We start from the raw sequence: 27511 nt of genomic DNA, 5'->3' as shown, positions 1-27511 counted from the left end.
CGTTGACCTGCAGCAGTTTTGTCACCAATTACAGAGCGAGGAGGACAAGACGACGTGTCTGCTTCTCTGCTCTCCCAGCTGGACTGTTCTGCTCTGTTCTGCAGCATTCTTGGAACGGAGCGCTGATTTGCCGAGGCAGAGTGGAAAGAGGGGGAAATCACTTGAATCTGTCCTCGTTAAAGTAGCAACAACTCCTCCTGCCTCAACGTGCTGTAGTGTGGCTGACCCTGGCCTAAACCCCCCAGTGAATGTGGCCTTGGCAGTTGGCAGCTGCTGCTGCCTGCAGGGCCCATGCCAGGGCAGCCTCAGCCCTCCACTCTGGGGTCCTGGCCCCACTGGGGAGGGAGGGAAGTTCTGGCTCTAACTAAAAGCCTGGCAGGAGAAGCCATCAGGCCTCTTAAAGCCCAGCTCTCTGCCATTAAAACAGTTAGTCCAAGTCAGCAGCATCTGCCCTCAGCCCGTGGAATGAGTGAAAAGACCATCTCACCCCGTCTGTCATACTTAACATAGGGCTTTTAATGGCCTGTCAACAGCATCTGTTGTCTGTTTACATCTGTCTTGATGTTGCTGATCGACTCAATAAAAATTCCTCAAGTATCCTTTCAGTGCTTTTAAAGATCTCGTTTTAACGCTGGTATAACACTTCCAACTTCTGGAAGAGCTTGTCTTTCTCTTGATGGAGAGTTTGATTTATTTGTAGAGGGCATTGGGATTCCACTGTATGCACATGGAAGAAGCCTGGATTTGATTGAAGATTCCTAAATGTGATCGACCACCTCGATTCGGTCTTATGGAGCAAAATTTGATTTTTTAAAATATATATTTTTTTTTTTTACATTGGATAAAAGTAGAGCCTCAGAGCTAGAAAATGGTATATCATACATTGCAGTTGAGGAACAATGGGAAAGTAATTCTGCTTTGAAAGTTGATAAACTTGTAACCCCACTTTTGAGAAAATGGCCCTTGAATGTTTTGGTACACCTCCTGAAAGCTCTCCTTTGTCTACACCCATTCAGCATCGTTGACACATTCTTAAACCTTAGCACCCATCTCTTTAAGGATTCATATGTGAGGCCATGTGCTAAACAGAGTGAGCAGTTTAGTAAACAACCAAAGATTTCAAGACTAAAAGTGGTAAAAGTAGTAGCCTACAATAAAGAAAAACTCCAGGTATACACTTTATCTAGTCCTTGGCCTATATCCTAATCTGACTTTGGTGCAGGTCATGTTGTTCTTCACATTACCATCTCTGGTAAACACACACTATATTAAATAAATAAAATCTAAGTTAATTTGTCACATGCACAGGATACAGAAGGTGTAAACGGTACAGTGAAATAGTTACTTGCATAGTAGAAATATCAAAAACAGAAAGTGTCCAGATAAAATATTTTATAATTATTAGATGACACTTACCCGACACACTTGTCTAAATTGATGGGTCATGTGAAGGAAATGCTATAACCACCCCCCAGCCACATCTAGCTAAGTGGATGGGCCACTGTTGTCTAGACATGTGCACATGTTCATGAAATACAAGTGATGGCCGTAATCACCTGGCTAACTTGATGGGTCATGTAATCATCTGGCGAAGTGGAGTCTTTTGTTTAGACATGTAGCTAGCTAGCTAGCTAAACAATGAACCGGCATAATCCCAACTCCTACTACTACCAATACAAACATTGTCATAGCTGTAGTATGAATCTGCAGGTAGCTAAAGCTAACCAACTAGGTTCAATGTTAGCTAGCTAACATTAGGCTGTAACTAGTAATGAAAATGGTTTTCTGATTCAAATAATATTACTACACAGATCGTAACGTTAGCTAGCGAGCCAGTAAGCTAACGTTCGCTAGATAGCGAACAGTACGCTTTAACTTGCAATGAAAACGACTTTCTGACAAAATTAGAAACGGATCATATCTGACAATGTTGCTACACTCTTATCTGTATACATGGATGAATGCTTCACGGCAGACTGGAACCATTTAACTCTGTTTTGTTTGTAGCTACATCTTGTTTGGCCAGTGTTGTGTAAAGTCACTCCGGTTCACACTGACCGTGGCCTGTGCAGAAAGTAGCCCATCACTTTTTCCAACTGATCTGTTGATAGCGCCTGCTAAAATCAGGGCATCAATGTTGTTGAGAAAAGTAGCAAAACTTTTGCAGTTCTCGATGGCTAACCTTATATCTTTCATAAACGGTGCAGTAGAAAGGACTATAAACACATACTGAACAGTTCAAGTTATAGACAGAAGCATGCTACATGCCAGACCAATCCAAACTCATCTCTCTGCATGTCCAGCCCATCCATTATCTCAGCCAATCATGGCTAGTGGGATGGTTCCTGTCTTTTTCCGTAGCTAAACCAATTAGGCTCGTAATTTAACAATTTTATTCGTATTTATGGATGGAATACAAGTTTGTTATTGAGGCACATGAAAGTTCACATGTTCCAGAAGGCATTTCTGCCAAAAAACGCATTTTGATAAAAAATACATGTTTATGTTCAAATGCCTCTCCTGTGAAGTAGTGACGTGCGACATACGCCTAGTTTCCTGAAATGAGTCACAAATATGTGACTTGTTTGTTTCCTTTGCAGGCTTTGATGGTGGACCTGGGAACTGACCGCTTCATCAGACAGGTTGGTCTCAATTCTCCAGTACCTCCCCGTAACAAAGACCAGAAAGTTTATTGTAATATAATATGGACTGATCATTTGATATTTTTGTTTATTATCGCTAATTAAATTGTTATGCGTGTGTATAGATGGATGATGAGGCCTCGTTGTTGCCACGGAAACTCCAGTCTGCTCTTGAGCTAGCTCTGGAGCAGAGGAATGACATCATCAATCAGGACTCTGACAGCGAGTCAGACGAAGGTGAACGAGGGACACATCATCACTCTCTACTAAACCAGATGTTACGAGTGTAAATTAGGACAACAGAGCACTGGCCACGTTTCAACCCTGTGAACAAGAACATGTACAGCACATGTCTGGGAGCAATACACTGTCTGTGGAGTGATGAGAACTCCTGGAATGGGTGATTCACCTCACTGAATTGAAGGTTACTGGTGTTCAGAATGTAGTGTTTGTTTAATGTTACGTATGAATACACTATCAGTCAAACATCAGCTCTAAATAACTCTTGTGTCATTCCCACAAATGATATAGGCTTTACTTGATTCTCAAGCACAATTCTCAAGCATAAAAAGAGTTCCATTGTAGATTGTGTTGCTTCTTTCTAGATGTATTGAACATGTATTAAGTGTGTTTCAGCATCATAATACTAACCTATCCTGTCTCGTCTGTTTCTGTAGAGTGTAACTCCTTGAACAGCCTAGTGTCGGAGGCCTTCATCCGTTTCTTCCTGGAAACCATCGGCCACTACTCCCTGTTCCTCACCCAGAGCGAGCGCGGAGAACGCATCTTCCAGCGCGAGGCCTTCCGCAAGTCTGTGGCCTCCAAGAGCATCCGTCGCTTCCTGGGGGTCTTCATGGAGTCCCAGATGTTTGCCGGGTTCATCCAAGACCGAGAGCTGCGGAAATGCCGGGCCAAAGGTAGAGCAAACCTACAGTGACCCTGTTAATCCACCCCTACACAACAGTCTGTAATGGTATGGTCCTGTCTACTTGTTAAAGAGATAATAACGTTAAGTGTGTCCTGTCCTCCCTAAAATGGATTCATTGTAGTTCATCATAACACAAATAATATGTCAACTGTAATGATTGGTAGAAATCCTCTTTAGAGGTAGGCTCTGCCACCCCTCACTTTTCCACCAAAGTAGTCCAAAATCCCTAAAGGGATCTTCTCAAACCTGTGCTGGTACGGACCTCTAGTTGACAGTGGTTCTAGCTGGGTATTCAGTGCCATCTCCTGGTCACACAGTGAAGGGTATTTCACCCCATACCAAAACATGCCTTCCCTGATATATTGCACTGTAACATTACCTCACAATATAACATTAATAATGTTAATAATTGCCCTCATGTTATTCTGTCATTTTGTTGTGTTTCTGTCAGGACTCTTTGAGCAGAGGGTGGAGCAGTACCTGGAAGAGCTACCAGACACAGAGCAGAGTGGAGTGAACAAGTTCCTCAAAGGGCTAGGTGAGTTCTCAAATAAAATAAAATAGAATCTGCACTTAAAACATAGAAAATATCTCCCCTCAACAGACCTTTCCCGTCCACTTTACCACTGGGACAAATCGTAACCTGACTTAAAATGTAGGATGATACAAAGTTTTGGTCTAAAAGAAGCCTATTCACATTTGGCCATGATGTAATAATGATATGCCCATTTAGTCCAGGGTTCCCAACTGATGGATGTTTTTTTCTTATTTTTATTGTTGGACATAAAAGACAGTAAAAGCACCAGCAAATCAGCTACAAGTGATTATAATTTTGGAAATCTGTGCCAAATTATTCCCATGCATTATAAAGAGATATATGTGATCGTATTCAAACCTAAGCAAGGTTCAAAATTATTATATTTTAGTCAAATATTATATCTGTTTGGGCTTCTTGCGGTCAATTTGCAGTCTACAACTTATTTGTAATTATGTTCCGGCTCCCTAACCATCCGCTCAAGAAAAAATCTGCCCACGGCTGAATCTAGTTGATGATTCCTGATGTAGTCAAGATTCGATAAAAGCACTTGAATAGAACTGGAGTCTAAAGCCGGGATTCCATCCGAGGCACTATATAATTTCCCCGACATTCACGGAGATCACATTCACAGTAAACGCTGCAGATGTCGGATTGGAAAATTGGAATTGTCAGATTGGAAAATGTCATCAAAGTGTGTGTGTAAAAAAAAAAAAGAATTGCATGATGTGAACAGTTCTTACTTGCATTTTGTTTGTGTCTTTTAGGAAGTAAAATGAAGTTTCTTCACAAAAAGAACTGAGGAAACCTGCTACTTAATAACCAAATACCGGAGCATGAAAGCTTGTTCTACTGCAAACTGAAGATCTGATACACCCAAAACCCTGTATTTTATTGACTTATTCACTTGTTTGTCTATCAAGAACATCAATGAAATGTCAATATGTTGTACATATTTCACTGTAAACTGGCTGTGATACCCTCCAATGTAGCTTGATTCTTAGGTGTCTGGTACCTTAATTATGAGGCTAGTTACAGTAGGACGGTACAGAGTGAATGTGCCTTTGTTTCTGATTAACCACTGACATTAAAGTGTGCTTGAGAAGAATATGATCAGACTGAGTGAGTGAATGCAAGCTAATGTATGGTGGATGTACAGTTACTATGTTTTGTTTCGTATTTTAGATCATCGTTGTCCTGTCTTTTTGCTGAATGAGAGCTTTACATTCCACACCTGGTTGGGAGGATTTGTACATGCATTAACACATGAAGAAAATGATTGTAAATGTTTCAAACATGCATTGCTTTGTAAAATTCAGTAATTAAACACAAAAGACTTCAAACGAATGGATTCTTTGAACTTTTTTTATGTGCTACTGTTCTGAAGAAACAGAACTTCAGCACTTACAGGAAGAGCAGTCGGTGAACAAGGTAATTGTTCCTCTTCAGGTGGAACCAGGGTGGCTCTGTACAGACAGGGAGGTTGGATCACACATTTTAAAGTCAAACACTCAAAACAGATTTGAGTGTTGCAAGATGACAGTAAGCTTCCAACTCCGCAGAGCTGATAAAAGCATGGCAGTGACAACCACTGGAGTGATGTGTGAGGACATAATTAGGTTACTGGCAGCATGTGCATCCTTACCTTCAGGCTCTGATTAGACCCTACACCCAAACGAGGGCACTACGTTCATCCACCTCTGGCCTGCTAGCCCCCCTACCTCTACGGAAGCACAGTTCCCGCTCAGCCCAGTCAAAGCTATTCGCTGCTCTGGCACCCCAATGGTGGAACAAGCTCCCCCACGACGCCAGGTCAGCGGAGCCACTGACCACCTTCCGGAGACAATTGAAAGAAACCCTACCTCTTTAAGGAATACCTGGAATAGTATAACAATAATCCTTCTACCCCCCCCAAAAAAATGTGGTTGTCCCACTGGCTATCCTAAGTTGAATGCACCAATTTGTAAGTCGCGTCTGCTAAATTACTTAAATGTAAAGTGGTAGCTATGTGTGTGCCTTTTGGGATTCCACCCCACATTTTTTGTCATTTAGCAGACGCTCTTATCCAGAGCGACTTACAGTTAGTGAGTGCATACATTTTCAAACTGGCCCCCCATGGGAAACAAACCCACAACCCTGGCATTGCAAGCGCCATGCTCTACCAACTGAGCTACAAGGGACTTGCCAACTACACAGTTGGGATGCTGGGGGGACTTGTCATTGAGTTGTCAGACATGACGTCTAGTGATTTTATACCTTTTGGCAAGGAATGAAACAACAATCTGGAACTGAATAACGTGCGTAACTTGTCAATTTCGGGTGCCTATAAATGCATTGCTGGGTCATATTGATAATGACAGTAATATTGTATTACAGTCAATACTAGCCCAGAACACGTGTACAGAGATGAAACTGTCACTGAGTGTGTATTTGGGTAGCTGACTGGTGTACAGAAAGGCCATTCAGTGAATAAGATAATGTTTATGTTTTAGCTCTAGCCCAACAAGACAAGAGGAACAGAGGGTGTCAGGTTGAGACAATAGTCTCAGGACTAATAGGTTAGGTATACAGTGCATTCGGAAAGTATTCAGACCCCTTTACTTTTTCCACTTTTTTATGTTACTTTTTTTTCTCATCAATCTACACATAATACCCCATAATGACAAAGCAAAAACAGATTCTTAGACATTTTTGCAAATAAAAAAAAATAAAAAAACAGAAATACCTTTTACATAAGTATTCTGACCCTTTGCTATGAGACTCGAAATTTAGCTTTTGAGATGTTTCTACAACTTGATTGGAGTCCACCTGTGGTAAATTCAATTGATTGGACATGATTTGGAAAGGCACACACCTGTCTATATAAGGTCCCTCAGTTGACAGTGCATGTCAGAGCAAAAACTAAGCCATGAGGTCAAAGGAATTGTCCGTAGATCTCCGAGACAGGATTGTGTTGAGGCACAGATCTGCATTGAAGGTCCCCGAGAACACAGTGGCCTCCATCACTCTTAAATGGAAGAAGTTTGGAACCACGAAGACTCTTCCTAGAGCTGGCCGCCAGGCCAAACTGAGCAATCGGGGGAGAAGGGCCTTGGTCGGAGATGACCAAGAATCCGATGGTCACTCTGACAGAGCTCCAGAGTTCCTCTGTGTAGATGGGAGAACCTTCCAGAAGGACAACCATCTCTGCAGCACTCCACCAATCAGGCCTTTATGGTAGTGGCCAGACAGAAGCCACTCCTCAGTGAAAGGCATATGACAGCCCGCTTGGAGTTTGCCAAAAGGCACCTAAAGGACTCTCAGACCATGAGAAACAAGATTCTCTGTTCTGATGAAACCAAGATTGAACTCTTTGGCCTTTGAATGCCAAGCGTCACGTCTGGAGAAAACCTGGCACCATCATGCTGTGGAGATGTTTTTCAGCGGCAGGGACTGGGAGACTAGTCAGGATCGAGGGAAAAATGAACGGAGCAAAGTACAGAGAGATCCTTGATGAAAACCTGCTCCAGAGCGCTCAGGACAATGACCCTAAGCACACAGCCAAGACAACGCAGGAGTGGCTTCGGGACATGTCTTTGAATGTCCTTGAGTGGCCCAGCCAGAGCCCGAACTTGAACCCGATTTGAACATCTCTGGAGAGACCTGAAAATAGCTGTGCAGCGACGCTCCCCATCCAACCTGACAGAGCTTGAGAGGATTTGCAGAGAACAATGGGAGAAACTCCCCAAATGCAGGTGTGCCAAGCTTGTAGCGTCATACCCAAGAAGACTCAAGGCTGTAATCGCTGCCAAAGGTGCTTCAACAAAGTACTGAGTAAAGGGTCCGAATACTTCTGAAAATGTGATATTTCTGTTTTGTATTTTTAATACATTTGCAAACATTTCTAAAAAACGGTTTTTGCTTTGTCATTATAAGGATTTGTGTGAATATTGATAAGGCTGTAAAGTAACAAAATATGGAAAAGTCAAGGGGTCTGAATACTTTCCGAATGCACTGTACACTATCTAAACCAGTGGTCATTAAAATCAATCTGGGTTACAGTGTGATACACTAACAGGCATACAAGAAAGGGGCAAGTTTACACATACTTGAATTGGCTTCTGCATTAAAAGGTATTGTATCGACATTGGATCTGTGATGGTGCATATCATCTGTCAGATGTTCTGTGTTGAGCTGTGGGATGACAGAGCAAAGACGGTCAGTTGAGTAATACCAGAAAAAACGATTGGGATGCAGTTATACATTAGACCAAATTAAGGGCATCACTCACCATACGCCCATGCCCGTGGCTGACGTGCCCGATGCCTTCTAGTTTCAGTATTTTTGGTGGCTAGGAGGAATAACGGGTTGGGTAAGTTATCTGTTAAATATTATTTTAAAAATATCTTAACTGTACTGTCGTATCATGGTACTGTCCTATCATGGTAATATGCTTGCACCGATTTACCAGGCAGGCACAACTGGCTTTTACAGTGGAACATTAACATATCGACAGCATATTTTAAGCTTGAATAAATAGGAGAATTAGGCTAGTCATAATGTTACCGTCATAAAATGACTGCAAAATGTATGTGTTTGGGAAGATATTTGTACAAAAATTCATTATGACAATAAGATTAACCGAAGATCAAATGTGTGTGGGGCGGTTGGAACAGTGGAAGAGGTTGAAGTTTGATGTGAGATTTCAGATAGGAAGTACCATTTTTTCCCGAAGAAATAAACGCATGTAAGTCTCACGATCAAACACGAGACTTTATAACTCTAAAATATTTGAGCTGGACAAAAGAGCGACATCCAATGGATGGAGAGGGGGAGACAGTGATGATCAGGTTAAGGTAAAAAAAACTCAAGCTTTGGTCATACTTGAATTGTGACAGCCATTCACTATCGTAGGGTAGGCCTAGGTGAGTATATTCTGTATCGCAGCGAATATACCAGTAGCCTACAGTCCAATTTAAATTCTTAAACATGCTCATAATAATAACGTAGCCCGTGCATGTTAGATGCTTTTCCCAGCACACTACGTGCGCACTGACACTGAAAGCAATTGTCATCACATAACCGTAGTTGATATTGTCTGACACAACCTTGCGGACGCACTGCCAAAGCGAAAGTTATTGCGTTTGAGGTATGTTATGAGCAACTATTGTGTTTTGTATCTTAAAAACGATATTGTAATACACGATCTATTGGACAGCTTAAACACATGCGTAAATAATCGAATGGATTTAGGTGCGGCTCTGTTGACTATTGAGTATCTCAAATTATGCGCATCATCCGATACTGTATGTGAGCCAAGATTTCAGCAATGTCATATAAACAACAAATCGATACCAGTTAGGTTACCATTATATTTGAATTAGAAAAGGGAATGCGTCAATATAATTAGACTAGATTCTGTTACACAATCTATCTGTCTAATTTTAAAGTCAATGATTCACCTGTTCCTTGTCTATCATGATGAAAATCAGATATTTGCACATAGCCTACTGGAATGATAGCCCAGCCATGTATCATAACTTGTTTTACTTTTTAACAACTTGATATTTTACAGAAAATGGCTGAAACAACAGCAACCAAGTTTTTATTCATTGATCAGGCTCAATATGCAATTGTACAAAAGTAGCTTACAAAATCAGTATTTAACCTACATACAGTATGCTTACTACTGCATTTTCCCACTAGTAAAAAGTTGCATGAATAGTGATACCATCACATTTTTCTCTATATTAAATTTAATATATTATAATTGATATACATGATGACAATGACAGGTTATCAGTGAGTGATATTGACCTCAGTGAAGTGTCAGTGTGGCCAATATGTATAAAATAGGGCAATAATACAATCATTTCCCCACACATTGATTCCATATTGGGAGGTTTAAAACATAATTATCCAATCTAATAGAAAGAGAAATGCCCAGCAATTCATAACTGCATATTCACAAATTATAACTCTTATTGCCAGTAGAAACATGAACAAGCTGGGAAAGTGTGTAGTCCCCCGAGCATACAGGGAGGTGTTAGTGAAACACAGGGAGGGGTTGCACTGCTATAAAGCTGTTATTGACACACAGCCAGGGAGTGGTGCTCACATTCCTTCTCACAGGAAACATCGCAGCTCTCACAGAGCCCCCTCAACACTCATCATCACTCAATAGATGAGACCCAATACATGGATGGTGCATTAGGATTAGGTGTCATAATGTAAAGAAAAGTAGCTTAAACACAAGCAGATATATACAGTGCCTTCAGAAAGTATTTACACTCGTTGACTTTTTCCAAATTGTTTTGTGTTACAGCCTGAACTGAAAATTGATACAATTTAGATTTTTTTTGTCACTAGCCTACACACAATAGCTTATAATGTCAAAGTGGAATTATGATTTTTTCGAAAATGTTACACATTAATAAAAAATGAAAAGCTGAAATGTATTGAGTAAGTATTCAACCCCTTTGTTATGGCAAGCCTAAATAAGTTCAGGATAAATTTTTTTTTAACAAGTCACATAATAAGTTGCATGGACTCACTCTGTGTGCAATAATAGTGTTTAACATGATTTCTTAATGACTACCTCATCTCTGTACCCCACACATACAATTATCTGTAAGGTCCTTCAGTCGAGCAGTGAATTTCAAACACAGATTCAACCACAAAGACCAGGGAGGTTTTCCAACGCCTCGCAAAGAAGGGCACCCATTGGTAGATGGGTAAAAAAAACTAAACATACATTAAATATCCCATTAATCATGGTGAAGTTATTAATTACACTTTAGATGGTGTATCAATACACCCAGTCACTACAAAAATACAGGCGTCTTTCCTAACTCAGTTCCTGGAGAGGAAGGAAACCGCTCAGGGATTTCACCATGAAGTCAATGGTGACTTTAAAACAGTTACAAAGTTTAATGCCTGTGATAAGAGAAAACTGAGGATGGATCAACAGCATTGTATTCAGGACAAAAAGTTAATTGCATTCCCAAATGTTTTTGCAGAATTACTTTAGTGCCTTGTTGCAAACAGGATGCAATTCTGGAATATTATTATTCTGTACAGGCTTCCATCTTTTCACTCTGTAATTTAGGTTAGTATTGTGGAGTAACTACAAAGTGTTATGTTTGAGGCAAATCTAATACAACAGATTATGGAGTACCACTGTCCATATTTTCAAGCATAGTGGTGGCTGCATCATGTTATGTTAAGGACTGGGGATAAAAAAGAAACAGAACGAAGCTAAGCACAGGCAAAATACTAGAGGGAAACCTGGTTCAGTCTGCTTTCCACCAGACACTGGGAGATTCATTCACCTTTCAGCAGGACAATATCCTAAAACACAAGGCCAAATTTACACTGGAGTTGCTTACCAAGAAGACAGTGAATGTTCTTGAGTGGCCTAGTAACAGTTTTGACTTAAATCTACTTGAAAGTCTATGGCAAGACCTGAAAATGGTTGTCTAGCAATGATCAACAACTCATTTGACAGAGCTTGAAGAATTTGAAAAAATGATATTGCACAATCCAGTGGTGGAAAGCTCTTAGAGACTTACCCAGAAAGACTCACAGCTGTAATCACTGCTAAAGGTGATTCTACAAAGTATTGACTCAGGGGTGTGCATACTTATGTAAATTACATATTTCTGTATTTTATTTTCAATACATTTGCAAAAAATTTGAATTTTTTCACTTTGTCACACTTTGTGTGAAAAGAAAAAAAATCTGTTTAATACATTTTGTCAAGGGGTATGGATTCTTTCTGAAGGCACTGTATCACTGTGTACATGGATTCACTATGCCTGATTTTGAGCAGAGGACCGCAAGAGTACCTTCAGAGATGAGAGTGCTCGAATGATTTAAATTATGCATATCTTTTATGATTTTTTTATATGTTATTATCATTAATTCAATACGGATACATCTGTACCACAAGGCAGATTCCAAGGAAGAGTCTTGAACACATTATTCTCCTGTAGGCTATATAATGAGTTATGGACTTAAATTCACTTTAAAGGGGTTGCTGTGAATTTGACAGTAGCTTACAGGCATGGTGGCATGTAAAATTCTGTATTTCATGTTACAGTATTATTTATACTGTAACATAAATATGGTATCAAAGCAAGTGCTGTGTAATGACACACAGTACAATACCGTAAAATGTACTGTAAAACAAATACTGTAAAAAAGTAAATGCTACCGTAATCGGAAAATAATTAATGAATTAATGAATGAAATTAATTGAGGGAGGGGTTTGTATTTCACAGTATTGTACAGTAATTACAAGGGATTGGTGCAAACAGGTTGGCTGCTAGGTAAAGTGTTTACACATTACAGTATATTCATGAATATTTGGTGTTTTATATCACTTGCACTTCTAGAGGCCTTAACAAAGGGAAATCAATCTTATCTGTCCCTATACAAAGTACAGCATTCTCACTCACGGGTGCAACAAATATAGCCTATGACAAGGCATGCCTCAAAATACACTACATGACCAAAAGTATGTGGACAGAGGGGAATTAATAATCATTTGATGAATCCATTTAACTGATGTGAAAGCAGAATTTGGATATTAGTGATGATGATACTGTATTCATCTCTCAGTGTTCATATGAGAGCATATTGTTTTTGCTAAAAAAATTATACATGTTTTGGGGGTAGATCAGCTTTAATATTTCAGATATTGAGCAGAGGATTCCATCAATGTAATTGTCTGCATCACTTCCAATCCCCCCATATGTTTTTTTTTCTTCTCGCAAATATATATATATATACAGTGAGGGAAAAAAAGTATTTGATCCCCTGCTGATTTTGTACGTTTGCCCACTGACAAAGACATGATCAGTCTATAATTTTAATGGTAGGATTTATTTTATCAGTGAGAGACAGAATAAACAATAAAAAAAATCCAGAAAACGCATGTCAAAAAATGTTATAAATTGATTTGCATTTAATGAAATAAGTATTTGACCCCCTCTCAATCAGAAAGATTTCTGGCTCCTAGGGTCTTTTATACAGTAACTAGGCTGAGATTGGAGCACACTCTTAAAGGGTTGTGCTCCAAATCTCAGCTTGTTACCTGTATGAAAGACACCTGTCCACAGAAGCAATCAATCAATCAGATTCCAAACTCTCCACCATGGCCAAGACCAAAGAGCTCTCCAAGGATGTCAGGGACAAGATTGTAGACCACAAAGGCTGGAATGGGCTACAAGACCATCGCCAAGCAGCTTGGTGAGAAGGTGACAACAGTTGGTGCGATTATTCGCAAATGGAAGAAACACAAAATAACTGTCAATCTCCCTCGGCCTGGGGCTCCATGCAAGATCTCACCTCGTGGAGTTGAAATGATCATGAGAACGGTGAGGAATCAGCCCAGAACTACACGGGAGGATCTTGTCAATGATCTCAAGGCAGCTGGGACCATAGTCACCAAGAAAACAATTGGCAACACACTACGCCGTGAAGGACTGAAATCCTGCAGTGCCCGCAAGGTCCCCCTGCTCAAGAAAGCACATATACAGACCCGTCTGAAGTTTGCCAATGAACATCTGAATGATTCAGAGGAGAATTGGGTGAAAGTGTTGTGGTCAGATAAGACCAAAATCGAGCTCTTTGGCATCAACCTAACTTGTCGTGTTTGGAGGAGGAGGAATGCTGTATATGACCCCAAGAACACCATCCCCACCGTCAAACATGGAGTTGGAAACATTATGCTTTGGGGTGTTTTTCTGCTAAGGGGATAGGACAACTTCACCGCATCAAAGGGACGATGGACAGGGCCATGTACCGTCAAATCTTGGGTGAGAACCTCCTTCCCTCAGCCAGGGCATTGAAAATGGGTCGTGAATGGGTATTCCAGTATGACAATGACCCAAAACACACGGCCAAGGCAACAAAGGAGTGGTTCAAGAAGAAGCACATTAAGGTCCTGGAGTGGCCTAGCCAGTCTCCAGACCTTAATCCCATAGAAAATCTGTGGAGGGAGCTGAAGGTTTGAGTTGCCAAACGTCAGGCTTGAAACCTTAATGACTTGGAGAAGATCTGCAAAGAGGAGTGGGACAAAATGCCTCCTGAGATGTGTGCAAACCTGGTGGCCAACTACAAGAATCGTCTCAATCTGTGATTGCCAGCAAGGGTTTTGCCACCAAGTACTAAGTCATGTTTTGCAGACGGGGTCAAATACTTATTTCCCTCATTAAAATGCAAATCAATTTATAACATTTTTTGACATGCTTTTTTCTGGATTTTGCTGTTGTATTCTGTCTCTCACAGTTCAAATAAACCTACCATTAAAATTATAGACTGATCATGTCTTTGTCGTGGGCAAACATACAAAATCAGCAGGGGATCAAATCTTTTTTCCCTCACTGTATGTGTGTGTGTGTGTATGTGTATGTATGTGTATATGTGTATGTGTATGTGTGTATATATATATATATATATATTTTTTTTGTGTGTATATGTATGTGTGTATGTATGTATATATATACATATACAGTTGAAGTCGGAAGTTTATATACACCTTAGCCAAATACATTTAAACTCAGTTTTTCACAATTCCTGACATTTAATCCTAGTAAAAATTCCGTCTTAGGTCAGTTAGATTACCACTTTATTTTAAGAATGTGAAATGTCAGAATAATAGTAGAGAGAATGATTTATTTCAGCTATTATTTCTTTCATCACATTCCCAGTGGGTCAGAAGTTTACATACACTCAATTAGTATTTGGTAGCGTTGCCTTTAAATTGTTTAACTTGGGTCAAACGTTCGGGTAGCCTTCAAGCTTCCCACAATAAGTTGGGTGAATTTTGGCCCATTCCTCCTGACAGAGCTGGTGTAACTGAGTCAGGTTTGTAGGCCTCCTTGCTTGCACACGCTTTTTCAGTTCTGCCCACAAATGTTCTATAGGATTGAGGTCAGGGCTTTGTGATGGCCACTCCAATACCTTGACTTCGTTGTCCTTAAGCCATTTTGCAACAACTTTGGAAGTATGCTTGGGGTCATTGTCCATTTGGAAGAACCATTTGCGACCAAGCTTTAACTTCCTGACTGATGTCTTGAGATGTTGCTTCAATATATCCACATCATTTTTCTTCCTCATGATGCCATCTATTTTGTGAAGTGCACCAGTCCCTCCTGCAGCAAAGCACCTCCACAGCATGATGCTGCCACCCCCGTGCTTCACGGTTGGGATGGTGTTCTTCGGCTTGCAAGCACCCCCTTTTCCCTCCAAACATAACGATGGTCATTATGGCCAAGGCCGAGGGAGATTGACAGTTCTTTTGTGTTTCTTCCATTTGCGAATAATCGCACCAACTGTTGTCACCTTCTCACCAAGCTGCTTGGCGATGGTCTTGTAGCCCATTCCAGCCTTGTGTAGGTCTACAATCTTGTCCCTGACATCCTTGGAGAGCTCTTTGGTCTTGGCCATGGTGGAGAGTTTGGTATCTGATTGATTGATTGCTTCTGGACAGGTGTCTTTTATATAGGTAACAAGCTGAGATTAGGAGCACTCCCTTCAAGAGTGTGCTCCTAATCTCAGCTCGTACCTGTATAAAAGACACCTGGGAGCCAGAAATCTTTCTGATTGGAGAGGGGGTGAAATAATTATTTCCCATTAAAATGCAAATCAATTTATAACATTTTTGATATGCGTTTTTCTGGATTTTTTTGTTGTTATTCTATCTCACAGTTCAAATAAACCTACCATTACAATTATAGACTGATCATTTCTTTGTCAGTGGACAAACGTACAAAATCAGCAGGGGATCAAATACTTTTTTCCCTCACTGTATATATACATACATACATATATACATACATCCATACACACACACACATATCCTTTTTTAAATTATATTTCCTTCATTACTTTCCAACCCCCACCACCCCCTTCCCCAATTGGAGTAAACTAGTGAACAACAACGCTTAGGCCTCTTCTTCCAGCCCATACATACTACACTGCTCAAAAAAATTAAGGGAACACTAAAATAACACATCCTAGATCTGAATGAATGAAATAATCTTATTAAATACTTTTTTCTTTACATAGTTGAATGTGCTGACAACAAAATCACACAAAAATTATCAATGGAAATCAAATTTATCAACCCATGGAGGTCTGGATTTGGAGTCACCCTCAAAATTAAAGTTGAAAACCACACTACAGGCTGATCCAACTTTGATGTAATGTCCTTAAAACAAGTGAAAATGAGGCTCAGTAGTGTGTGTGGCCTCCACGTGCCTGTATGACCTCTCCTACAACGCCTGGGCAATGCTCCTGATGAGGTGGCGGATGGTCTCCTGAGGGATCTCCTCCCAGACCTGGACTAAAGCATCCGCCAACTCCTGGACAGTCTGTGGTGCAACGTGGCGTTGGTGGATGGAGCGAGACATGATGTCCCAGATGTGCTCAATTGGATTCAGGTCTGGGGAACGGTCCATAGCATCAATGCCTTCCTCTTGCAGGAACTGCTGACACATTCCAGCCACATGAGGTCTAGCATTGTCTTGCATTAGAGGAACCCAGGGCCAACCGCACCAGCAAATGGTCTCACAAGGGGTCTGAGGATCTCATCTCGTACCTAATGGCAGTCAGGCTACCTCTGGCGAGCACATGGAGGGCTGTCGCGGCCCCCCAAAGAAATGCCACCCCACACCATGACTGACCCACCGCCAAACCGGTCATGCTGGAGGATGTTGCAGGCAGCAGAACGTTCTCCACGGCGTCTCCAGACTCTGTCACGTCTGTCACCAGCTGAACCTGCTTTCATCTGTGAAGAGCACAGTGGCGAATTTTCCAATCTTGCTGTTCTCTGGCAAATGCCAAACGTCCTGCACGGTGTTGGGCTGTAAGCACAACCCCCACCTGTGGACAATCGGGCCCTCATACCACCCTCATGGAGTCTGTTTCTGACCTTTTGAGCAGACACATGCACATTTGTGGCCTGCTGGAGGACATTTTGCAGGGCTCTGGCAGTGCTCCTCCTGCTCCTCCTTGCACAAAGGCGGAGGTAGCATTCCTGCTGCTGGGTTGTTGCCCTCCTACGGCCTCCTCCACGTCTCCTGATGTACTGGCCTGTCTCCTGGTAGCGCCTCCATGCTCTGGACACTACGCTGACAGACACAGCAAACCTTCTTGCCACAGCTCGCATTGATGTGCCATCCTGGATGAGCTGCACTACCTGAGCCACTTGTGTGGGTTGTAGACTCCCGTCTCATGCTACCACTAGAGTGAAAGCACCGCCAGCATTCAAAAGTGACCAAAACATCAGCTAGGAAGCAGAGGAACTGAGAAGTGGTCTGTGGTCACCACCTGCAAAACCAGTCCTTTATTGGGGGTGTCTTGCTAATTGCCTATAATTTCCACCTGTTGTCTATTCCATTTGCACAACAGCATGTGACATTTATTGTCAATCAGTGTTGCTTCCTAAGTGGACAGTTTGATTTCACAGAAGTGTGATTGACTTGGAGTTACATTGTGTTGTTTAAGTGTTTTGAGCAGTGTATATATACATTTTATGGACAGTCAAATTCTACAATAATTATATTTTGTTTGTTTTTACTCCTGAACTTCCTCCGATCATCATGATGTCCATCTGGTTTGCTTCTATATGCCATATTTTTCTAACTGTGCTCTTTCACAAAAGCTCTCAACCTATAACCTATATACTTATTATGGACACAGTATGCTTTACATTAGTTATCTTGTTGTTATTAGTTGTTGTTATTAGTCCCATCCTTCAGCTCCATTCAACACCTCCCATCTATCTCGTAACACCATCCATATTGGATTTCTATTTGCCATATATTTTTCAACTGTACTGTGATGTTTTACAAAAGTTCTGAACCTTTCTATTCTCATTGTTTCTACAGATCGTAAATTGAATATAAACATTTTTTGCTTAAAGTATTATTATATTATTGATCGATTGACTATGACTTTTCAGATCACCCAATAGTGCTATCTGCAGGGTTAGCTCCAGGTAAGTATTGCAATCCTTTAGCCATTCCTGGACCTGTGTCCAAAAAACAAGCTACAAATGGACAGTACTAAAACAAATGATCTAATGATTCTGTCTCTTTGCAGCAAAAATCTGCAGAGCTGGGAAGATTGTATCCCCCATATAAATAACATTCTATTGGTAGCAAGAATTTTATATAATAATTTAAATTTAAAAAACTCACGCTTTTGAATCCGGCGTCGTTTGCGTATCAATTCATAAACACTATGCCATGGAATCGCTACGTCAAAAATCTCTATATGGGATGGCTGTCAATCCTTTGGTCCTTAAATTAAACTGGTATACTTTTTTATTTATCACAATTTTCTTTAACCAATTATATATTCTTTAATGCAAGGCCGACAGACAAGTTCCTTACTTTTTCTCCCTTCCACTTTCCTTTTCCATTTTTGCAGTAATGCTGCAATTATTTGGTTGTAATTTTGGGTAGAGCAGACATTTCCATATGTTTTTGTTAGCTGCATGTGTGACATAACTCCACCAGTCCTACCGATAATATCATTTACGAAGATTATACCTTTTTTAAACATTTTGTCAAAAAAAAAGGTTTTTTTATCAATTAGTATTTTGAGTTTAACCACAATATTTGTTGCATTATTTGTTCTGTCGCTTTCTGGAGGATTAAATTGAAATTGCAACCAACTTTCTATGGCTTGTTTTAGAAATAGTGATATTTGGGAGATTATTTCCTTTTCAAATAACTTAAAGTGAGAGGTTGTAATCTGAATAATGGGAAAAAGGCCATTCTTGAACATTGGGTGAGACAATCTTACTAATTTGCTAGAGAACCAGTTCGGATTTAAGTATAACTTTTGTATGACTGAAGCTTTTAGTGAGAGGTCTAATGCTTTAATATTTAATAATTTCTGTCCTCCGAATTCATATTCATTATATAAATAGGCCCGTTTAATTTTGTCTGGCTTGCCGTTCCAAATAAAATTGAATATTTTTTCTCATATAATTTAAAAAACTATTCGCTAAGCGTAGGGCAAGACCATAAGCAAATAGGTAAACTGGATAATACTAAAGAGTTAATCAGGGTGATTTTTCCACAAATTGACAGGTATTTACCTTTCCATGGTAGCAATATCTTATCTATTTTTGCTAACTTTCTATTAAAAGTTATTGGAGTGAGATCATTTATTTCATTTGGGATATGTATTCGAGTATATCCACATCACCATCAGACCATTTTATTGGTAAACCATGGTAATGTAAAAATTGTATTTTTTAGTGATCCAATACGTAATATAGTACATTTATCATAATTTGGTTGTAATCCAGAGAGGTTAGAAAATGTATCTAGATCCTCTATGAGGCTGTGGAGGGATTCAAGTTGTGGATTTAAAAGAAAACATCAGCGTACAATGACACCTTTGTTTTTAAGCCCTGGATTTCTAATCCCTTTATATTATTGTTGGATCTGATTTTAATAGCTAACATCTCGATGGCAATAATAAATAGATATGCCGATAGTGGACAACCTTGTTTCACTCCTCTTGACAGTTTAAAACTTTCTGAGAAATAGCCATTATTTACTATTTTACACCTAGGGTTACTATACATGATTTTAACCCAATTTATAAGAGATTGTCCAAAATTGAAATGCTCCAGGCATTTATATATAAACCCCAGTCATACTTTATCAAATGCCTTTTCTAAGTCTGCTATGAATAGTAGGCCTGGTTTTCCAGATTTTTCATAGTGTTCTATTGTTTCCAGTATTTGCCTTATATTATCTCCAATGTATCGCCCATGTAAAAAACCCTGTCTGATTAGAATGAATCATGTCCGACAATACCTTTTTAATTCTATGCGCTATACATTTTGCTATAATTCTTGCATCACAACACTGAAGTGTAAGGGGCCTACAATTTTTAAAATGGACTGGATCTTTATATTTTCCACTTGTATCCTGTTTCAGTAATAATGAAATCAGACCTTCTTATTGAGTGTCTGATAATCTACCATTTACATAGGAGTGGTTAAAACATGCGAATAACGGTCCTCTGAGTATATCAAAAAAGGTTTGGTATACCTCGACTGGTATGCCATCCAACCCTGGAGTTTTCCGGACTTAAAGTCTTTAATTGCATCCAGAAGTTCCTCCTCTGTAATTTCACCTTCAAATCTCTACAATTTGCTTCAGTTAGAGGAGATGGAGGCGACTGAAAACGAAAACATATGCTTAAAGTACTTTGTTAAATCCTACAAAAATATATATTTGGTGAATCATGGGTGACTCCGTCATTTGTAACCAGTTTCAATAAATTGTTTTTGGTAGCATTCCTATGTTGAAGATAAAAAAATAATTTGGTGCATTTTTCCCCATATTCCATCCAGTTTGCTTTATTTTTATAATATATTACACTTGATCTTTCTTGAATAAGTTTCTCCATTTCTTTTTGTTTTTCCTCTAATTTATTCTGAGCCTCTATGTTACCGTTTTTATTGCTATCTACAGTGAGGGAAAAAAGTATTTGATCCCCTGCTGATTTTGTACGTTTGCCCACTGACAAAGACATGATCAGTCTATAATTTTAATGGTAGGTTTATTTGAACAGTGAGAGACAGAATAACAAAAAAAGAAAACAGAAAAAACGCATGTCAAAAATGTTATAAATTGATTTGCATTTTAATGAGAGAAATAAGTATTTGACCCATCTGCAAAACATGACTTAGTACTTGGTGGCAAAACCATTTTTGGCAATCACAGAGGACAGACGTTTCTTGTTGTTGGCCACCAGGTTTGCACACATCTCAGGAGGGATTTTGTTCCACTCCTCTTTGCAGATCTTCTCCAAGTCATTAAGGTTTCGAGGCTGACGTTTGGCAACTCGAACCTTAAGCTCCCTTCCACAGATTGTCTATGGGATTAAGGTCTGGAGACTGGCTAGGCCACTCCAGGACCTTAATGTGCTTCTTCTTGAGCCACTCCTTTTTTGCCTTGGCTGTGTGTTTTGGGTCATTGTCATGCTGGAATACCCATTCATTTTCAATGCCCTGGCTGAGGGAAGGCGGTTCTCAACCAAGATTTGACGGTACATGGCCCCGTCCATCGTCCCTTTGATGCGGTGAAATTGTCCTGTCCCCTTACAGAAAAACACCCCCAAAGCATAATGTTTCCACCTCCATGTTTGATGGTGGGGATGGTGTTCTTGGGGTCATAGGCAGCATTTCTCCTCCTCCAAACACGGCGAGTTGAGTTGATGCCAAAGAGCTGGATTTTGGTCTCATCTGACCACAACACTTTCACCCAGTTCTCCTCTGAATCATTCAGATGTTCATTGGCAAACTTCAGACGGCCCTGTATATGTGCATTCTTGAGCAGGGGGACCTTGCGGGCGCTGCAGGATTTCAGTCCTTCACGGCTTAGTGTGTTATCAATTGTTTTCTTGGTGACTATGGTCCCAGCTGCCTTGAGATCATTGACAATATCCTCCCGTGTAGTTCTGGGCTGATTCCTCACCGTTCTCATGATCATTGCAACTCCACGAGGTGAGATCTTGCTTGGAGCCCCAGGCCGAGGGATATTGACAGTTCTTTTGTGTTTCTTCCATTTGCGAATAATCGCACCAACTGTTGTCACCTTCTCACCAAGCTGCTTGGCGATGGTCTTGTAGCCCATTCCAGCCTTGTGTAGGTCTACAATCTTGTCCCTGACATCCTTGGAGAGCTCTTTGGTCTTGGCCATGGTGGAGAGTTTGGAATCTGATTGATTGATTGCTTCTGTGGACAGGTGTCTTTTATACAGGTAACAAACTGAGATTAGGAGCACTCCTTTAAGAGTGTGCTCCTAATCTCAGCTCGCACCTGTATAAAAGACACCTGGGAGCCAGAAATCTTTCTGATTGAGAGGGGGTCAAATACTTATTTCCCTCATTAAAATGCAAATCAATTCATAAGATTTTTGACATTCGTTTTTCTGGATTTTTTTGATGTTATTCTGTCTCTCACTGTTCAAATAAACCTACCATTAAAATTATAGACTGATCATGTCTTTGTCAGTGGGCAAACGTACAAAATCAGCAGGGGATCAAATACCTTTTTCCCTCACTGTATCTGTTCTGTTAGACCTTCTATTTCCTTTGTTAGTGTGTACTCTTTTGACTTAGGGAGCATATTGTTACTATATAATCAGAAGGTATTTATCTACAGTTATACAGTGGGGAGAACAAGTATTTTATATATTTATAATTTTATTTTAGTATATTATATACCACTGCAGGTTGGTGGCACCTTAATTGGGGAGGACAGGCTCATGGATTAAGTGGAATGGTATCAAATACATCAAACACATGGTTTCCATGGTATGTGGCATCCTACGACGGTGCCATGTTGAAAGTCACTGAGCTCTTCAGTAAGGCCATTCTACTGCCAATGTTTGTTTATGGAGGTTGTATGGCTGTGTTCTCGATTTTAAGTGACTTTCAACATGGCACTGTCGTAGGATGCCACCTTTCCAACAAGTCAGTTCATCAAATTTCTGCCCTGCTAGAGCTGCCCCGGTCAACTGTAAGTGCTGTTTTGGTGTAAAACTCGCCGCCATTGGACTCTGGAGCAGTGGAATCACGTTCTCTGAAGTGGCTGAAATAACCGAATCCACTAATTTGAAGGGGTGTCCACATACTTTTGTATATTAAGTGTATGTTAATGAGCCAGTAACAACAATACCATGCACCCACTAGTGGACAAAAGGTTTTTGGACTCCAAAGCTATGGTACGGTACTGTATTCTGTGGGGTGGAATTACAGTAGCATTAGAAATACAGCAGTTCTTTCCCTGCCCACAACATTTTCCCACAATGCACCATAATTTACAGTATGCTGCAATTGATAATACCCCAAAATGACCTTATAATTTACAGTTTTCCATTACAGTGTACAGTACAGGGAGTGGTTGAGGAGTTTGGCCAAAGAAGTCATGAATATTTACAGTTGCTAGGTAGATAATTGTATGAACAGGGAAGTGACATTGCAGTGGAAGATAGTCTTGCTTTCTGCAAATGTAAAGGTTTTTCACTTGGATCCCATCACCTCAGTGTTAATGGATGTTACATAGGTGTGCTTTCAGGGGAGAAATCACCAGTGACGTTTCTATTATTGTGACATCTCTAGAGATGCCATGCTCTCAGGCTGCCTTTTATCCAGTGTCGGCCTCACTTAGCAGGGCAGGAGAGCTGTCCCTCACAGAGAGGTATAGTGCTAACACCTTTCTGTTTTAAAAGCTAAATGGGGAGTATGAAAGGGGAGAGGGGGGTTTAAAAAGCAGGAGAGCTGAGTGAACAAGAGGCGGGGTCCGCTAGGTTTGACTAATTGTGTTTTAAAGTGGGTCTTGGAGCACACAATGGGGAATGGGATGGTTTTTAGCTCCCCTGTGAAGCGCCAGAGGATGAGAAAGTTGTCAGATTTGTAGGTCAGGCTGCAGGGGTTGGTGTTAGGCAGACACAGAGCAGCAGAAGTGATGGTGTCTTACTAGTCTTTGCCACAACTCTGTCAGCATTACAACAATGGGAGGAGTCATATCCCCCCTTCTAATAGTGTCACTTTTAGCTGTTGTATTTTAAGACCATTACAACATGATCCTCCTCTCTACTACTGTATATGGATTGTCTTTCCAGCCATGAAGTTAGTTTTGTTTCCTTGCAGTGTGCCATTCCTTCTCTTCTGCAATACTGTGATTAGATCTTTAATTGATTTCATAGTTTTAGAGGGAATCGCAGGAGTGTTTCCTACTCCCATCTGGTGCTCATCAGAGCCTGACCCGGTTTTGGTGTGCTACGTGAGCATGTGTGGCTCCAGAGGGACCTGTCCCCTCCTTGTGCTGATACAGGGATGTAGAAGGAGGTCACCAGCAGCCCACCACAACCCAGCCCACCACAGCCCAGCTCACCACAGCCCATCCCATCCCAGCCTGCTCCACTCCCGTTTGCAGTGCTTACAATTCCCTCCAACATTGTAGGTCATTCGGCCTCTCCTTCCATTTTGGGAAGGGCTTCCGGGGATATTTTGCCCTAGAAAAAAAATAATTATTGTATCTCCCTAATTCCCAATTATTATGCACAGGCTTATTTAAGAAAAAGGATTATGTTTTTTTGTGTGTGTGTTAGATGGGATGGATTTGAATTTGACACTCCTCTCTTTCTGTTCTGTGAGGAGTCCTGCACACGGATGAACCTGACGAGGAGAGGAGAGCTCAGCACGCAGGCTGTCATGTAAGCCATATTCTCTGGGGCCACCTCTCGGTGCACGCCGCTTCCTGCCGCAGGTAAAAGCTTCAGTGTGAGTGCTGCTGTACTCTGTGTAAGTGTCAGGCTGTGCTGTCCTCTCCCTCCCACAGCGAGAGCAGCTCTGCTGGTTACCAGCTCCACCGTTCACTAGAGGACACATTATCCCAGCGCTGACATGGAGAAGGTAAGGCGTTCATTCTATTAACATTCCTATGACACGGCTGACACAGATTAGCTCAACTCTCTTTTTTCCCCACAAGCAGATTTTCTATTCTACTATTGTTTGTGCCTCTGTGTGTAGAGGCAATTGCAGAAATAGAACGACTGTATATGCATAGACTTATTATTTGCTGTCTTAGCCCGAGGGTTTTCAGACTCTCTCAACTCTTTGATGTGCTTCAGTGTATTTCTAACAAAGTGAATATGAATATTTTTCCAAATAACTCTGAGGGGTTCATGTTAACTGTTAGCTGTAATGTGGTGAGGGTGAAAAGATACACAATGTGTTCTAAAAGAAGAAAGGATAATACTGTGCAATTGGCATGACTTCAGTAGGACCTGTTTTGTTATATTGTTGCAGCTGTATTTTGATATGTGATTTCAGTACATTTGATTTGAAAGTGCACTTCATTCTGTGCTACTAGTTGACTTTAAGCTGCATTAAAAGGGAAATGAATCAGCTGGTTGAGCAGCTTGTGTCTGTGAGTCTCAACATGGCTTCATTTTGAGGAACTTGATCGAATGCATCTGACATTCTCTGGGAATAGCTCAGAATGTGTGAGCATCGACACAAATAACAGCTCTGAGGAGTGTGATGTAGCCCAAAGTACAGAGGGAGGTAACACAAATATTTCTGACATATGTCACCCCATCTTTATATCAGACGACCTTGCTGTTTTGTGTGTGTGCGTGCTTGGTGTGAGTGTGTGTGCGTGCTTGGCGCGTGTCAATACATGACAGGTCTTCTCTGTGTGTGGCAGCGTTGCTCAGAGTGCCCAGAGCCCAGGCTAGCCCAGAGCCTGTGTACATTCTGCAACAAGTGGCTGTGCTACCAGTGCACAGACATGCACCAGCACCAGAGAGCCACCCCTCAGTGCTCAGACCTGCACCAACACCAGAAGCCCACTACCCAATGTGCCGACCTGCACCAGAGGGACCAGATGGCCCCCAGCTCCTTGCCTCCACCCGAACCAGGCAAGCATCCCTCTCTCCCAGATAGGTTCCCCGATCCCTCACTGCCTCTCCAGTCTCCACATCCGGGTGTCTCTGGCAGGTTGTGTGAGGATGGGCTTCATTTCCCCGGGGTCATCATCAGACCTGTTTGGTTTCTTTGTTTCAACTTTTTCCCATGTTTGTTTGTTAATCATGTCTCAGTAGGAAGGATTGTGATGAATTATGCATGTAGCCTGTAATGGTTGGCAGTATAGTAATGGTTCCTGCAGATCCTTATATTGTATTACAATTCCTTTTATCATGTGGCCCACATTCAGAGAATGAACACTCAGAGAATTATACTATTTTTGTAGCAACAGTGTGGTATTATTTGTGGATGCAGAAAATTACGTTTCTAGGTCTCTGCTCTTGGATGCTAAAAGGTGAAATCATACTGTAACTCTGTGATCACGTCTCACCTCTATTGTCATCTCTAAGTGTTGCTGTGTTAGTGTGTTAGTGTTTTGGTTTTGTGTTTTCGTGAGAACAACAGTTTGAAAGTGTTGTGGGTGAGAAAGCGCTGCTCTGCAGGCAGGATGTGGTCACTCAGCTCTGAGCACTGGGGCTGTGCTACGCAGTGTACAATAGGCCTTGTGGAGAGACATTGTGCAAAAGGCACTGCTCATTGGACTGGTGTGTCCAGCAGAGTGCAGTAGGGTTGCGTTCAGCAGATAGCTATGTTCAGCTGAGACTTTAGTAAGGCTCTGTGGGCCTGTGTGCAGCAGTTTGCAGTATGAACTGTGATGTGCTTGTTATGTTATAGGGTTGTGTTGAGCGCTTTACTGTTCTGTTGAGTCAGTGTTTAATTGACTGTACTAACTAGGGCCATGCTTAGCAGTGTGTGTGTGTGTGTGTGTGTGTGTGTGTGTGTGTGTGTGTGTGTCAGCAGCAGTACTGTGTATTGTTGGGGGGCTGTGTTTACTCATTATGACCCTGTGGTCTATCTATCACGTTGTGATCTGTTTCCTGCCCCTTGTGGTGTGTGTGTGCGTTTGTGTGTGTGTGTGTGTCATTTGTGCCTGCGTGTGTGTCTGTGACTGTGGGATAACATTCTGCATCACCCCAGAGTATAGACATAGGACCAACTTGAATGTGTACAGTAGATAGCCATCTAGACATCCACCCAGTCTTCTCAGTCAACCCCTCATAGCAATGCTTAGGCCTACTCAGAGTGTAATGCACACTGTTTCATGACACAATAATTACCCAAGAGGGAAAATAAACACCAGCATCAGGATAAAATAGTCATTATTGTTCTTAAAAGTCAATTAAAGGCTTCAGTCAATTTGGGTCCAGTTTTGAAGTAAATAAACATATGCCACATGGTGATTACTTGGACTCCGTCCCAAATGATACCCTATTCCTACATAGTGCACTACTTTTGGCCAGAGCCCTATAGGGAACAGGTGCTATTTGGGACACAACCTTAGTGTGAGGAAGTGATAACCTTGGGCAGGAAGTCTCATATGTGCTGCATAAGAATCTCATTTACAGCTATTTATACAGATCATTTGCATAAGAGTAGGAACTCTCATTATATTGCAAATCAAATGACTAATGCTGCATTTATTTTTAAAACATGGCCGTTTATGCATGCACACATGAAAGTAATTTGTTCTCCAGCAGCATTTGTTACTGTCTACATCCTGCGGTGTGAAGGTTTTGTTTGATTCTTCAAAAGCCAACGAACAAAGTTATTAATCTAGATTGGCACTGGTCTTTCATTTCTCCGATCAAATACTTTCTCTCTCTGCCCTATTTTCCATCTGTTTACCCATTCTTCAAGCCCAGAAATATTTACTAGATTTAAAGGATGCCATATTTCCCCAACCTAAAATAGTTTTGGAATGATGATGATACTGAATGACTCATCAAATACATGTTACTTGAGGCCAATATCAGATTCAATGTATTTTTCAACTCTAAAATAGAGTAGAGT

The 27511-nt window shown here is 40.9% G+C and overlaps 2 protein-coding genes across 2 annotated transcripts in view; both read left to right on the top strand.

The window, feature by feature from the left end:
- The window catches only part of LOC121556191 (DENN domain-containing protein 2B), a 36703-nt gene extending 31251 nt beyond the window's left edge, over window positions 1–5452 (top strand). The window contains 5 exon segments of the mRNA XM_045217148.1: window positions 2601–2642; window positions 2768–2879; window positions 3320–3559; window positions 4022–4108; window positions 4873–5452. Coding sequence (XP_045073083.1) covers window positions 2601–2642; window positions 2768–2879; window positions 3320–3559; window positions 4022–4108; window positions 4873–4907 — 516 coding nt within the window. The 3' untranslated portion in view covers window positions 4908–5452.
- Window positions 5453–8226: 2774 nt separating this feature from the next.
- Window positions 8227–27511, top strand: part of LOC121582918 (tripartite motif-containing protein 66-like) — a 31939-nt gene continuing 12654 nt past the window's right edge. Inside the window, 3 exon segments of the mRNA XM_045217147.1 lie at window positions 8227–8456; window positions 24290–24544; window positions 25341–25554. Of these exon segments, the coding sequence (XP_045073082.1) occupies window positions 24536–24544; window positions 25341–25554 (223 nt within the window). The 5' untranslated portion in view covers window positions 8227–8456; window positions 24290–24535.

The sequence above is a fragment of the Coregonus clupeaformis genome, unplaced genomic scaffold (assembly GCF_020615455.1).
Source record: "Coregonus clupeaformis isolate EN_2021a unplaced genomic scaffold, ASM2061545v1 scaf0941, whole genome shotgun sequence".
In the NCBI taxonomy this organism is placed as follows: domain Eukaryota; kingdom Metazoa; phylum Chordata; class Actinopteri; order Salmoniformes; family Salmonidae; genus Coregonus; species Coregonus clupeaformis.
The sequence above is the reverse complement of the archived record's forward strand: the minus strand, read 5'-3'. Positions and strand labels throughout refer to the sequence as shown.